We start from the raw sequence: 15,924 nt of genomic DNA, 5'->3' as shown, positions 1-15,924 counted from the left end.
GCATTTTCCCCCTAATAACCATATGGTCTTTAATTACACTCTGCATAGTGTCTAACAAAGTACTTTTCACAAATTATATGCTCTTTATTTAATCGTCCTAATCTTTCTCTATATGCTTTTATGGTTTTAAATGATGAGATCTGGGCCTTATTACAGGGTGGATGAGAAGACTCTATTTAGAACTGGACCAAAATTGCTATTTGTAATGTCTTGCTCTGATATGCTGCTATCTCTCTACCTCTTAGAATTTGCTTTCTGGTAAGGCTTATGAGTATATGTTAAAAATCCACTATAATTCTAGACACATTGTAGTATTTTCACAAGAGAGAGATATGTCTCTCTTCCTCTCACCTCCTGTGTCAATCCATTCACATCCAATCCATTCCTGTGGATTTTACATCCTAAGGACATCTTGGATCTACCTACTACTTACCGTCATCTACCACCATCCTAGCTCAAGCCACCATCTTCATCATTTAAACTATTGCAATTGTCATTTTTAAAAATCAGGTTTAACTTATATAGTATAAGTTGTAGTATCACTTATGTAGCAAAATTTACCATTTTAGACTAACATTTCAATGAGTTTTAACAAATATATATTTAACAAATATATACAGTATAATCACAGCTACAATCATAATACAGAACATTTCTGTCACTCCAAAAAGCCCCCATGCATCTTTGGAATCAATTCACTTTTCCCACCTCCAGCCCCTAGCAACCACTGATCTGATTTATGTCCCTACAGGTTTGCCTTTTCCAGAATGTCATATAAATGGAGACATGTTAGTACATTTATTGGTAATTTATTCTTTTTCATTCCTGTGTAATATTCCATTGTGTTGATGTACCTCAACTTATTCATCCACTCACAAGTTGATGATCATTTGAGTTATTCTCACTTTAGGGCAATTATGAATATAATTGCCAAAACCGTTCAGGTTTTTGTGTGGATGTTTTCATTATTCTTGGATAAACACGTAAGAGGTAATTACTAGATCTTATGGTAAGATTTTTTCCAAGGCATTTGTACCACTATGACTTCCCACCAGCAGTGTATGAGGATTTCAGTTGATCCACATCCTTGCCAGCACTTTTTTATTGTCTATTTAAGATAAAATATTAACCATCTGAGCAGGTATATAATGGTAAATAATTGTGGTATTATTTTATATTTCTCTAATAACTAATAACGTTGATAATCTTTTTGTGAGTTTATCTGCTGCTCATATCTCTTTCTTTGGTGAAGTATTTGTTCAAATTATCTTATATACTAATGAGTTCTTAGATTCTAGGTAAAATCTTTCATCTGCTATGTGTTTTGCAAGTATTTTTCTCTAGTCTGTGATTTGCCTTTTCATATTCTTACCAATGTCTTTCAAAGAGCAAAACTTTTTAATTTCAAAGAAGTTTACCTTATCAAACTTTTAAATATTTTGTGAATCCTGTCTAAATTATTCTTGCCACACCCAAGATCACAAAGTTTTTCTCCTGTGTTTTCTCACAGGAATCTTGTAGGTTTAGATTTTATATTTATAAGATTTATTAGGGTTATTTTTTTAACACTACAAGGTAAAAGTTGAGTTTGTTATCCTTTTGTTAATTTATTTGTTTATTTTTCAATATGGATCCCAATTTTTCAGCATGATTTGTTTAAAAAACTTTCCTTTATCCATTAAGTTATTTTGGTGCTATTGTCAAAAATTAATTGACCACATATGTGTGGACTCTATTCTGTTCCATTGATATAAGTCTACCCTTATACCAATACTACAATACATTGATAAGTTATAGTAAATCTCAGAATCATTTACTATGAATCCTCCAAATTTGCTCTTCTTTGTTAAAATTGCTTTTGCTATTATAGGGTTTTTGCTTTTCTGTATAAATTTTAGAACCAGCTTATCTATTTCTACAAAAAAAAAAAAGCCTGTTTGAATTTTGATTGAAGTGCAGTGAATTTGTAGAGCAATTTGGGAAGAATTTACAACTTATGCATATTGAATCTTCCAACTGATAAACATAGTATGTCTCTCCCTTCATTTAGGTCTGATTTCTGTCATCAGCATGTTTGTAGTTTTCATCATAGAAACCTTACACATATATTTTTAAAATTATTTCTATGAATTTTGTGTTTCTTGATGCTATTTTAAATGTTTTTTTTAAAATTTCAATGTATAATGTGTTTTGCTAGTATACAGACATGATTAATTTTTAAATAACAACCTAGTACCCTACAAATTTGCTAAATTAACTTATCAGTTCAAGTACCTTTCTTGTACATTCTTTGGGATTTTGGACATAGATGATTAGGGCATGTATAAATAAAGAAAATTTTATTTCTTTCTTTCAAATATGTGTGTATTTAAAATCTTTTTCTTGCTTTCTCACACAGGCAAGGACTTCTAGTACAATACTGAATAGAATTGGTGAGGTATATACCCGTATCTACGTCTAAATTTTTATCCACCACCACTCTAGTTCAAACTGCCATCTTTATCACTTTAACTACTGCAATAGCTCTTTGATCATTCTCTCTTTATTCTTCTCTTCCTCTCCAATCTCTACACATCCACTAAAATGACATTTTAAAAACAAACCTGATTATGTGACCATTGCTTAAAATCATCTATGGCTTCCCATGTTCTTAGGATTAAATCTCAAAATTCTTACTATGTCCTGCAACACTCTACATGATTCAGTATCTCTGACCTTGCTTGCACCATTTCACTTTCTATGCTCCAGCCACTCCAAACCTTCTTTCCTTGCTTCCTTGAATGTGTTGCATTTCCTCTGGCCTCTGGGCTCTTTCACAAGCTCAGTTTCTTTGGTAAGTGCAATTAATGATGACTCCACAGAGATTACTGTGAGGATCAAATGAGATGATTTTGTGAACTTTGTCAATTGAAATCTCTCTGCACTGTAAGATGAAAGATAAGGGCAAACTGTAATACAAGGTCGAGGCTTCCTATGATTCTGTGCTTGAGTGGAGTTCTCATTCTCCAGGGAGCCCATATAAAAACTTCAAAGTCACCATTAATTTTTCTTTCCTTCTTTTCTTTCTTCTTTCCTCCTTTTTGTCTTTCTTCCCTTCCTTCCTTCCTTCCTTTTCTTTTCACTTGTTTTCTTACTTTCAATCCCCCTTTCTAAATATCTTTCAAATCTATCCACTTATCTTGCTCTCCACTGCTACTTTCACAATAATAATTTCACAAGTAGAATCCTGCACAGTATCTTAAATGGTATCCTTGTCTCTAGTTTTGCTCACCATCTTTTTTTCACCAATTGCCATACTATAACTACATTTAGCTTTCTAAATACTCAAATTTGATTATTTGGCTCCCCTTACTTAAAGTCTTCAATGTGTTTCCTTTGTTCTTAAGATTTAAAAAATTTCATAAAACAATCTACAAAGCCCCCATAGTTATGCTTCTTCTTTCCTCCCCAGGTCTACTGCCTGCTACTTGCAGCCTGTCCTCTATGTTCAGCCACAGGGAACTATTTCATTTCCCCAACATGACACATTTCCTCTCACTTCCGTGTCTTTGCACATGTTAGTTGTTTATCAGACACACTCCTCCCCGCTTTTCATCATACTAACTCCAATTTACTCTTAGGCCTTAGCTTAAATATTACTTCTTCCAAAAATATCTTCCTTAATTCTTCAATATTCAGTTAAGTGCAGTGTCTTTGCAATTTTCTCTGCTTTGTTACCCTTTGCTAATTATAAAATGAATAGTTCAAAAAGATAAAGATCCCCTCTCTCATGGGCCCTCAGGAATATATACTCTTTTTGGAGGGAGAATATTATATAATAAAACAGTTAAATATCTTGCCTAAGTATAACTTGAATCCAATATCTCAGATACTGGAATTTATAGTACTTTATTGGCAAAAGAGGTTGTTCATGATAGACACTGAATTTTTTAAAGTTGGACAGTTACCATGCATCAAGAACTGAGGCTGTTAATATCATCACAGTGGTTAGGCAGTCTAGCAAATGTTCAGCAATAAATTATGTGAAGGATCAGATTCAATATAAGCTACATATTAGCCATTTACAATGAGCAACAAATCCATGACTACAGTGTGGGACAGGATTATCAATTATGGGAGTAGCAACATTACACATGGCTTATCCTCCTGGATTTAACAGAATCCTATCTCCTGGGTGAAATATATAAATAGAATGCAAATATTAGCATTGACTCCTATGCAAGTGATGAGTATGCCTTCAGAAGAACTTGAAGTTAGGGTCTCTTTTACATAGTATATGTTCAAATTAACCTTATAATCTCAGGTTTAGAAAAAAATGAAAAAGTCATTACATTCACTGTCCCAAGGGTCACAAGATCAAATGCCTACAGGATCAGGGGAAGCAAGAAAACCCTTGATGCAGGATAATGTGATGAACTGGAAATCACATGCTCTGACTCAAGGGGACAGCTGCTACCCAGCCCCAGCCAAACAGTGCCATGAAGGAAGTATAGGGATGCTTGCTCACTGTTGCCATATCAACTAATTTCTGTGTGTTTGTTCAGATATCGAAAGAGTCTTAAATATTGGCAATTAACTCAATTTTTAAGAAAATATTTTTCAGGCTAAAGAGACTTGGCATAAGTGTAAGAGCATGAGTCTTGCAAGCTTACTCAAACTGCTTAACCAAGCTATACTTCAGTACCTCAGTGTCTTTATTTTTTAAACAGGGATACTAGTAGGACTTGCCTCAAAGGTTTGGAATGATGTCTGGCAACAGTAAGCACTCAATAAATATTAGCTATTATTATTATATTAAGCCATCCACAGTTCTGGCCAGAAACTGTGCGAGAAAACAAAGAGGAAAAGGGCATTCCCTTGTAGTGCAGAGACGGCATGAGAAAAGTACAGTCAGCGGAGTAAATCCCAGCTAGAGGGAAACACAGAGGGCAACAGCTGCTCCTTCGAGGGCTCTCCTGCCCAGACTGGTGGTGGGAAAGTAAATCAGGGAAGGATTCTTAGAGCAGATGATACCTGAACTGCATCTTTAAAAGATGAGTACTATTTAACTGGTTAATAGTGGGGAGATGGTGAAGGCGTCCTGGCAGAAAGCAGCCTGGGCACGGTGCAGAGCATGAGAGATTCACACATCTTTCAGTAGCGATGAATCAGAGAATACAAGGGAATCAGCAGCAAGATACATGCTGTAAATGTAAAGCTAGAGCTACATGGTGAAGGGCCTTCTGTGTCAACAATGGAAGTCACTGCAGAATTTTAAGCAGGGCAATAGTACAACTCTATTATCTTAGAACGCTCCCTCTTGCTACAATGCAAAGGCTGGATTGGAGAAGTTTGAAACAGAGGCAAGGAACCAGGTAATCTAGAAGAGAATGTATAAAATCTTAACTAAGGTAGTGAAGAGAAAGGAGAGGCTGGTTTTGAGAGATTTTAACAGGACTTGCGGACATATTGAGGTGGAAGCACCAGGGAGAGGGAGGAGACCAGGAGGACTTCCAGGCTTCTGGCTTAGCCAGCAGGAGGATGATGGATACAGGAAGAGAGAAGGGCAAGGAGCCACGCTATGAAGTCAAGCAGAGAGACAAGAACCAGGCAAGATGAAAAAGGAGCTGGTATGACCTGGCAAACAAGACCTGTCCTGGATACATTTTTAAAAAAGAAACCAGCACCTGCTTCCCATAGCTTATTTCTCTCCTGGGCCTGTCTCCTTTGGTACCTCATGAAAAACTAAAGAAGAAATCTGGGATGAATTAATCCATCAGTCTGTATTTTATCCAATCCCATTCCCTTATTACCAGGTACCCAATTTTGTGGATCACTTTCAGATTATAGTTTGCAGCCAAAGAAGAGAGCCTGTTATTTTTCTTTTGTTTTCATGTGTGGTGCCATCTGGTTCACAAGAACTCAGCTCAGTGTCCTGGGTTTCCTTAATGCCAGACTCTAAGTCTGGGACATGGCAGCAAATTAAGAACATCTGCAGATTCAGTCTAGCCAGATTCTGGTGAAACTTCATATTGAGGCTTTACCTCAGAGTTGCAAACTGCAGTCCAGTAGCCAAATATGGCTTGCAGACATTTTGTGTATCACAGGTGGTTTTAAAAATTATGAATTAATGTAATTTAGAGACCTAGTTATGTCACAGGTCTCATATATTTATAGCCATTTGCATTTGCTACACCTGCTTAATATTAGATGATTATGTTCTGCTCATATATAATTAGGATCCTAAAGCATCTTAAATGTAATACCCTCAAAGGGCATAAGCACATTGATGATGTGGACTGTGCTTTGACAGGTGATAGGAAAATAGGAGTGAACTAAAGTTCTGAAATCCTATGTTTGCTATGCTGACATCTTTATCAGTTTATCACTGAGAAGAGTAATGCCAGCCACTCACTACACAGATCACTGGAAAGATCAAATCGGTCCAACGGATGGTGATATTTCTATGAAAATAGCTGATGTTAACATGCCAATACTTCATTACACTGACAAAGACTGCAATGAGAACAGACAATGGTGCAAATTAATCTATTCTTCTGACAGTCTGTAATGAGAATGGGATGTGGTTTAAAAAATTAAGCCATTCTTAGTACAATCTCAAGATTGCAATCTCATGGTCTCTCTCAGATGCTGTATGCTCTGGTGATACATCACTGAAAAGTGTCAGTTTAACAAAGAATGTGCCTTAGCTCTTGCTGGGATGGTAGAATGCATTTGCTTTGTCTCACCACAGCCCTGCCCATTAAAAACTATGAAGTAGAATCAATTGTATTTTTTAGAACACACATACACACCAACTAGAAAAAAAATTCTGGCAATTTTATCTTAGTCAAAACTTACAAACAATATATTGTACTTCATTTCTCTCTTTTTTACTTTTATAAAACCTAAGAGAGGAAGCGATAAGTTAACTTTAGGAATTCAGAAGCTAGTACCAATTTATCCAAAAGCAATATAAAGCTGATTAAGTTCATCATGGAGAGCTGCATAGTCATCCTTTCTATAATGGCCACGTTGCGTTATAAACTGGGACTGATGACAGATGAGGTGCTTTTTTTTTTTTTTTTTTTTCCTTTTTGCGGTACGCGGGCCTCTCACTGTTGTGGCCTCTCCCGTTGCGGAGCACAGGCTCTGGACGCGCAGGCTCAGCGGCCATGGCTCACGGGAGCAGCCACTCCATGGCATGTGGGATCTTCCCGGACTGGGGCACGAACCCGTGTCCCGTGCATCGGCAGGCGGACTCTCAACCACTGTGCCACCAGGGAAACCCAATGAGGTGGTTTTTAGCCTTGTGATTTGCAGTAACTCAATGCAATGTTTCACTTGGTATTCATGCTCAAAGAAACCTCACAAAGAACTAAGATTTCTCATCTAAACAGAATAGAAAATATACAATAATATTTTTGATATCTAGTTCTCTAGGTTCAGACTGAAAGGAATCAGTCAGAGCCTTAGATCTGTAGATAATAATTAAAGCAACCATAACAGCTAACACTTGTTGAGAGCCAACAATGCAACAGATGCTCTATGAAGACTCTTTTAATTCTGCCGATAAGCCGTGGATCAGGTTCTATTAGGATAAGATGTATGCTCAACATCACATGCTGGTAAGAGGTGTAGTCAAGACTTAAAGTCATGTCTTCTTGTCCCCAAAGCCCACACTTGTCACCATTACAGTGTGCCCTCACTGCTTCATCTTACATTTAGAGAAATTAATACTCACAGAGGCAAATTGGCTTAATTAGGATCTCCCAGAGAGTTAAAAGCAAAGACAGACTGAAAATTAGGCCTCCAGATATGCTAGTTAAGGATATTTCTTAGTATTTATACTGCTTCAGTTTATTGAAGCCCCCTCCCAAAATGTTTTGAACAAAAGATAATATTATGGACTAAATATGCCACCAGATCTCAATAATTTATCTAAGTATGTTTTAATTTCACATTAAACTAAACATTATATTCATTCTACAGTGTTTCTTCATAGCTATGCATTATGTTCTGTCCTAAAATCATAATAATGGGCAATATATTAATTGGCATTAATCCATCATCTTCATTCATTTGTACGGTAAATGTGTACTGCGTCCTGTATACCATGATCTATATTATTTCCAATGAAATCGTATTTTGAACTATCTCATTTATTGATTCATTCACTGCATATCTATTGAATACCTACTAATTGCCAGTCACTGTGCTAAGCACAGGAGACACAACGCTGAAAAGACACAGTGCCTGACCTCAAGGAGCTTGTGATCTATTTGCAGAGACAAGCAAGTAAATAGGCAATTAATTTTAATATAATACATACTATTGTAGTACAGAGTGCTATGGGAGCCCATAGGAAGGTCATCCAGAGAGAATTCATCTAAGCTAAAACCTAAATGACAGTAGATGTAATGCAGAGAAAGAGGGTAGGGAAAAAGGAATTACAGGGGAAAAAGAATCATATTTCACAACTTATGATTGAACCATTTAATCAGTGAAATATACAGTAATTCATTTCTTTATTATTATTCATCCATTTACCAATTTCTTTGGAAAAGCATAACACTTCGTTTTTTTCTGCCTGTTGTCACTCACATAGAATGTTCAATACATTTTGAATACATGAATGAAGGTTAACACATGTTGTATTGAATGCTTGTTCTGTTACTGGCCTCTTTTGAGAGACAACAATCACAATCTCCTTTCATTTCTTTTCTTGATAACGAAGAACTTGAATCCACAAATCAACACCATGGTTATGCAGACCCTTGAGGTTGACTCACAAATTTGTGTTTAATTTGTCTCATTCAGGATAATGGGAGCTATGCTCTAGAATTGTGCTGTCCAATATGGAAGCCACTAGACACACATGATTATTTAAATTTAAATTTATATTAATAGAAATTAAGTAAAATTAAAAATTCAGTTTCTCAATCACACTAGCCACATTTTATGTGCTTAATAGCCATATGCGACAGTATTGAACAAGAGAGAAGGACACTTTCATCATTGCAGAAAGTTCTTTTAGACAGTCCTACTCTAGAATCTAGATTATAAATTTGCCAAACTATTGATAACTATCTCAGGGTAATACTGAAGAAATAATAGGCACTCAATATTAAGTTATTGATATTTTCAAATGTATCCTTATTTTCTCTTAATAGCAAAGTTTCAGTCGTGAAAGTGGAAACCAACGTTTACATAAATCATTTCACATATTTTATGTAGCAATCAAGGTAAAAATTGATTAATGGGTGACAGTCTCTTTCCTGAATCTGGAATACCAGAAAAGTTCCCAGCAGCTATTGTAGCATGGCCACTCAGGCAAGACTGACACAGCAATCTCAACGGTGACAAATTTCAATTCCATGACCCTTCACATTGCATTGCCCACTTTCTGGCAGAGGTGCTAATGAGTAGTATCACTGCCAAGGGTGCGTAAAGCAAAAGGGAGAAGGAGATGCCGAGACCTTGCAGAATCTACTTTGAATAATGAAGAATTAAATATTGTTCATCTTAAACTGATTTTTCAGACACAGTGTCAAGAAGCAAACAAGTAACTTTATATACTTGATATCACAGTCTAAGAGTTTCAGAGGAGACGTTTGGCACCTGCATCTGAGTTTAACTCACTTTATGAATAGTCCCTCCCCACCCATTGGGATATGTATAATTAGTTTAAATGTGTTCACTACACCGGTTTATGTGCTTATAGCTGTACCAGCTCAACAATATCCAGCTGATCATAAGGTGAAAAAGTAGAGTTAGAAGATCAATGATCATTAAGCATCAGTTTATTTGTTTGCTTATTTATGTACCTCATTCCAAAAAGAATTAAAAATAGTCAAGAGTAGCTACTGGAAGGAACCTAAAAAGCCTAGGTTTTTGTGACACAAAAAACATATTTTTTGAGTCATGTTAAGTTTGCTAAATATGTTTTGAGCAGTCTTTTGTTTCTTTGTTTTCTTAGTGTCAGCAACTGTACTTGATAGTGGCCAGAAATGGTTGGAAAATGTGATAATGCAAATATGTTACAAAGGGCATTGAAGACAAAAGCAGGAATGAAATTCCTGACTCTGCCCTCAGCCTGGAACCATTGTACAATTAGATGACTGTTGCAAGGAAATATTGAAATTCCAAGTGGGCAAAGGGCATGAACTTAATATTTTAAATACAAATAACTAATAAATATCTGGGAAAATATTAAGCCTCACTACTTATCAAAGAACAAAATATAAACAGCAGCAAATGAGCTGATATATTTACCTCTCATATTAGCAAAATCTTTTATAAAATGAGAAAACCTAATTCTGATTCAGGTATAATGACAACCTTCTCATACACTTGTTATTGAGAGTATAAATTATTACAACTGTTTAGGAAAAGTGTTCATCAGTATGTATCAAAAGTCTTTAAAGTGGTTGTGCCCTTTGACATATTAACTCACTCCTCAAAGTACCATAAATGATCTGTGAAATTGGGAAAGTCATATTAAAAAACATATTCTTTGAAGTGTTTACACTCAAATTTGAACAACCTGAAATTGAGAAATAATTAAGTAAATCAAACTAAATGCAGAGTCAATAAAAATATGTTAACATAGAATTTTAATAACATGAGAAAATGCTTACATTTAATTTAGGGGAAAAAGTATTACATAATTGTATATTGGACATGCGCTCCGTGATATGAAGAATATATAAGAAATGCTCAAAATATTTTAACAATTGCTTCCTCTGAATAATAGGATTTTATTCTTTCTAATTCTCCTAATTTTCTGAATTTCTATGAAAAACAAGTATTAACTTTACATTTGGCAAAATTATATAGTAATTCTGAATGATCCATAAAGCAAAATGTTAAGTTGCATTGTATATAATTTCACTACATCTGCTGGATGCAGATCTATAAACAGAATTTAGCTGGAGTAAACTTTGGTGGAAGAGAGATAGTAGTTGTGGGTCACATCTCAAAAGTCATTAAGATATAGACAGATGATTGTGACATCACAATCGAGAACACAGGCAGCAGTATCCTGGAACTTTAGCATCCCACGGGTGCAGAGCAATTTTTCAGAGGAATAAAAGAGCTTCATGTGTTGTTTACAAAGTGCTTTCAATGTGAAATGGCTGAAGATAGCATGAAATCTGAAAAAAGAAGTTGTGCCAACTACTGGTTATATTAAAATTTTTATAAATTAAAAACTATTTACATACACCACACACACACACAACCCACACATAACAATAGCACTTACCTTGCACGCATGGTTTAAAAGGATCGAAAGAACTTATGTGTGTATCTATCATGATACTTGGTACAAAATGTGTTCAATAAAAGTAGCAAGAAGCTTGGTTTCCTAGGGATTATAGAAATCACTGGTTGCAGAACAGAAAAATAATCAGCACTCAGGAATCCACAAAGATGTCCTGAGAATCACAACACAGTGATGTGGAGTTTCAGATGAGCAACATTCAGACATCCAAGCAGGTAGGCCACACTAGAGAGTTCAATCAATGGGAACTATTAGCTAAAATGATGGATTTGGAGTATCTAACAAGAGTTCAGCAAATAGTAACTACTTTATAAATATTAAAATTTAAAATCCCAACAATCTTGTAACCAGTAACCAGAGTTAAATGTAAAAAATAATCTATTTTGCCCAAGTGATACAGGTGCTCTCAGGGGTACAAAGTTCCGGGCATCTTGTCTTGCTATGTGTAGTATAAGCTCTTTAGCCTGGGATTTATGCATTGTATAGGCTGCTCCAATCTGCCTTTCAGTCTTTACTTCCGGAAACATCATGTACATACCCTGTGCTCCTTGCTATTTGTTCCTTTGTCTGTTCCTTTGTTCCTATATAAATCCCCTCTGCTCACCATTTGTTGAATGAACAACCGAAGAAACGAACAATTATAAAGATAAACTTACAGTAGCATATTATCCACTATTTTGCTTAAGCATATAAAAAAAAACAGCATAGAGGCCTCTTTGAATCTCTGCTGATGTTGCACAGATTGATTTTTAATTATTTTTTTGTTGTCTGTTCGTATGTTTCTTGAAATAAATATGTGATTTTCAAGACTGACGTGACCATTTGGTTTGTAGCGGCTGCCGCAGCAGACATGGCTTACCACCATATCAGACCTCCCATCGGCTATTCCATTCCCAAGCCCATATCATCTCTGCTGATGCGAGGGTGGAATGCATGTCCCGAAGTGAGTAATTTTTACTTCATCTTAGAAAATGTGTTATGGTCAACATCTGTCACAAATAGTGTAGCTCCAAAGTCTACTTTCAGTGTGTATTTTAAGACTGTCAAGGCAGGAAGACTGATTTGCTTTCTGCTCTTTAGTCTCTAATTGCCTCAAGAAGTCTGAGTATCTCATATTTCTTTGCTGTTGCTCTCTGATTCTGAAATGTTTCTCACAACTGATTAGTAAGAGACCCTGGTATGACAGATGACTCAGTCTCGTCTCAGCTGCAATTTTATTAACTACGCCTGAACCACACTTAGTCACTTTTTTCAAGAAAGAAGTTTGGCACAAGATGGATTTGTGTGGGCTCTTCACCATGAGGCAGGCCTGCAGGTGAAGACCCCATCACCAGTGGTCTTCTTTGAGCCCTGGCTCAAGCAGGAGGCTAGCCCTGGTCCTAGTCCTTCTCTAACTCTCTGAGTGGCTGTATGACAAAGTAGCTAAGAGCATAGATTTAGAGTTTAAATGGAGGAATCAATATTAGGGAAGGGGACTTCCCTTGTGGCGCAGTGGTTGAGAGTCCGCCTGCCGATGCAGGGGACGCAGGTTCGTGCCCCGGTCCGGGAAGATCCCACATGCCACAGAGCGGCTGGGCCCGTGAGCCATGGACACTGAGCCTGCGCGTCCGGAGCCTGTGCTCCGCAACGGGAGAGGCCACAACAGTGAGAGGCCCGCGTATCGAAAAAAAAAAAAAAAAAAATTAGGGAAGGAATAAGTAAAGTAGGATACGTAAACAGTGAAAAAAAATTAATACGATCATAGATCTGAGAGAGTAGAGGGGAACAGTCATATAATCCCAGAATGAAATCCCAGATCATCTGTCTGTAGGAAAGGATTCTCCCGAAACGTACCAGACAGATTGGTGTCTACTTTATTCTCACAGATTGACAAAGGAGGAGATTTCACAACTTCTCTCTTGATATCACCGTTTTATATAGTGTCTACGAATCCCCCTGCCAGTATGTCTGATGTCTATTGAAATCCTTGTGTTTTGACGTCAGCCCGCATTGATTCTTCTGCTCTACGTGGAGGGAACTAGTTCACACTCTTCGCACTGGAGATCCTCATACACAAAGGCCCAATAGCCCTTAATTATCCGGTCCAAACCATCCTAGTTATTGTTATCCTTTTCTTATATGACCTTGATTCTGATCCTTCCCAGACACTTTACCTCTCTTCAACAAGGGAGCAGATAAAGTAGACTGTTGGTATCTCACCAAAGGAGAAATAGAATAAACCCTAGTCTAGATGTTTGGAGAGAAAGCAAATTTCCCATTCTGTTTCTAAAGGCAAAACCAGACCACGTCATTACCCAATCCTATAAGTATACACAAAAACTCTTATGAAGAAAAAGGAAGATAATTATGGAACATGGACTGAGTATCTTGGAAGAAATAACCTCTTCCTCTGACCATTTAATTCACCAGATTATATATTTATTTGTGTAGAATCTTCTTTCACTACCAGAATGTTAGCTCCATAAAAGCAGGGACTTTTTTGTTTGTTCATTTTGTTTTCTTTGCTGCTGTAACCTCCTTACCTAGAACTGTATCTAGTAGATGCTCAAAAATATATGTTGAGTAAATGAATGAATATCACTATTGCTTATCAATGCTTCCAATCCCCTCATCTGAAATTCAATGTTTAGAAAATTGTCTTGAAAAATTACATGACTTAAAATAGTTTGGGGAAAGCTTTCTTTGTCTTTCAGTATGAATCTCAGGCATATTTTCTGGGAATGACTGTGTCAGGCACCTAATCCAGAATTTCCTTCTCTCCTTGGGGTATGAAATATTCTAAAATATACCATAACAATCAAAGTGAATCCCTTTTGTTTTTATTAACTGACTCTTCATGATTATAGATAAGGGACATGGAAGTTTTAATTTGGAGTAAAAGCAAGTCATTGGCACTTCTAAAAGCATTTTTTAGGTAGGATGGGTACCAGAAGTAACAGTTTGGAAAATGAGAAAGAGAAACCAGAATAGCATCAAAGGAAAATGCTATTAAGGATTAAAAATAAAAATACTAAGAGGGCAAAAATTGAGTGCTTAGTAGAAAAGTCTTGTTGTTAAGCAGGGAAGTACAGGGCTCTGGGGATGAGGTTCTCCCAGAGGAGGATGGAGAGAAAGTATAATAGGAAAGCTAAGTCTCTGACTGGCTGGCAATATTTGTACTTGTCAGTCAGGTGGCTCCCGGTTTGGCTGTGGTATCCATCTCAGCATTATAAATTTGAGCTGCTTCTGTATGTGACATGCCTAAGTCATCATTGCATTGCCCAGTAAGGTCTTCACCTAGTCAGTAAGCTAAGTACTGAGGAGAAAGGGAACAATGGGCTAGTTTTCACTCTTTCCTTAAATAATTATTTACTGAGTCTCTACTATATACAGCCCCAGGGATGGGTGAGGAGATTCAATGGAGATGTGCTCTTAATGGCGCTTAAGTTCTAGCGGTTATATGGAGATTAATAGAATAAACACATTACTGGTTTTATAGTTACAAGCCAAGGTGAAGGAAACCAAGATTAGATGAGAATGAATGCTAAAGGAATACTAGCAAGTGGGGGACAAAGAGCTAGGTCAGGGAAGCCTTCCTGGAAGAGGTGATACTTGAGCTGAGATTATAAGCAAATAGGAATTTGATGAATGAATGGGGTTGGTGAGAGAGAAAGAGTTTAAGGAAACAGAACATGGGCCAATTCATTGTGAGAAAAGACACAAGGGAGAGACTTAGTTATTGGAACATTGTAGCTACTGAGGGGCTATACCAGACCCACATTTGAAACAAATTCATATTTAGATCTAAACACTAACATCATGCTGCCTGGTCATTGTTTGCTAGGTTATCAACTTCACTTCTCATTCTTTGTTTTATGTCTGTCTTTGCTTCATTCCTTAAATTTGAAACACATTATTGTCTCCTGTGCATGTCTTCTTAGTCAAGACCTATAAAAATAGAAGAGGACAATGAAAACACTAGCCTATTAGAGATAGAGGGTGCTTGCTGGAAAACAGTGAGAAGTGGGAAAAAGTTCTGATAATTAGATGGAATCAGATTTTGGAAAGCTTTGGAAACCAGACTAGGGAATTTGGACATGAAATTAGACAATTATATTTTGTCTCTAAAGTAGTGAAAGATATGATAAAAGTAATTTTCTGGAAAGTTCATCAGAGTTTGGTATGAAGGATTTATTCACTTAAAGAATTGTATGTAGTTCCTGTGGTGAGGCAGGCACTGAATTATCTCATAGTGTGCACTGGAATAGCTAAGCATTGTTTCTTAGTGTAGGCTGTGTATTATATGCTCCACATTACCCTGGAATGTTTGTTAAAATGAAGACTCTGGGATCCTATTCTAAATCTACTGAATCAAAATCTCTGGGATGGAGCCTGGGACTTTGCATTTTAACGTGCACCCCAGGTGATTTGTGCCCAATAAAGACAGAGAACTAGTGGGGTGACACAGAAGCAAAAGACAGTGAAGTCAGAGTCTAGCTGGGCTGCTATTGCAGTAGTAATCCAGTTGGTTACAACACAAAGACTACAATGGTTACCATGGGGATTCGGGCGCAGGGGTAAGTGTGAGAACTACTTCAAAGGAAACATAACAGAAGGAGGGAAAAGACCGGATTTAGGAAGTGGATGAGAGGAAAGAGTCCAGGAGAACTGTCATCACTGCC

At 36.8% G+C, this 15,924-nt stretch overlaps 1 protein-coding gene across 1 annotated transcript in view; it reads left to right on the top strand.

Annotated features, from left to right (window-relative positions):
* The window catches only part of TNNI3K (TNNI3 interacting kinase), a gene marked incomplete at its 3' end in the record, with an annotated part of 285,722 nt that overhangs the window by 189,805 nt on the left and 79,993 nt on the right, over positions 1–15,924 (top strand). The window contains exon 22 of the mRNA XM_082863164.1: positions 12,097–12,206. Coding sequence (XP_082719290.1) covers positions 12,097–12,206 — 110 coding nt within the window. The remainder of the gene's footprint in view (positions 1–12,096; positions 12,207–15,924) is intronic.

Source organism: Leucopleurus acutus, assembly GCF_964270905.1.
Source record: "Leucopleurus acutus genome assembly, chromosome: 2".
Taxonomy (NCBI): domain Eukaryota; kingdom Metazoa; phylum Chordata; class Mammalia; order Artiodactyla; family Delphinidae; genus Leucopleurus; species Leucopleurus acutus.
Note: the sequence above shows the minus strand (reverse complement) of the source record. Positions and strands in the feature narration are given on the sequence as shown.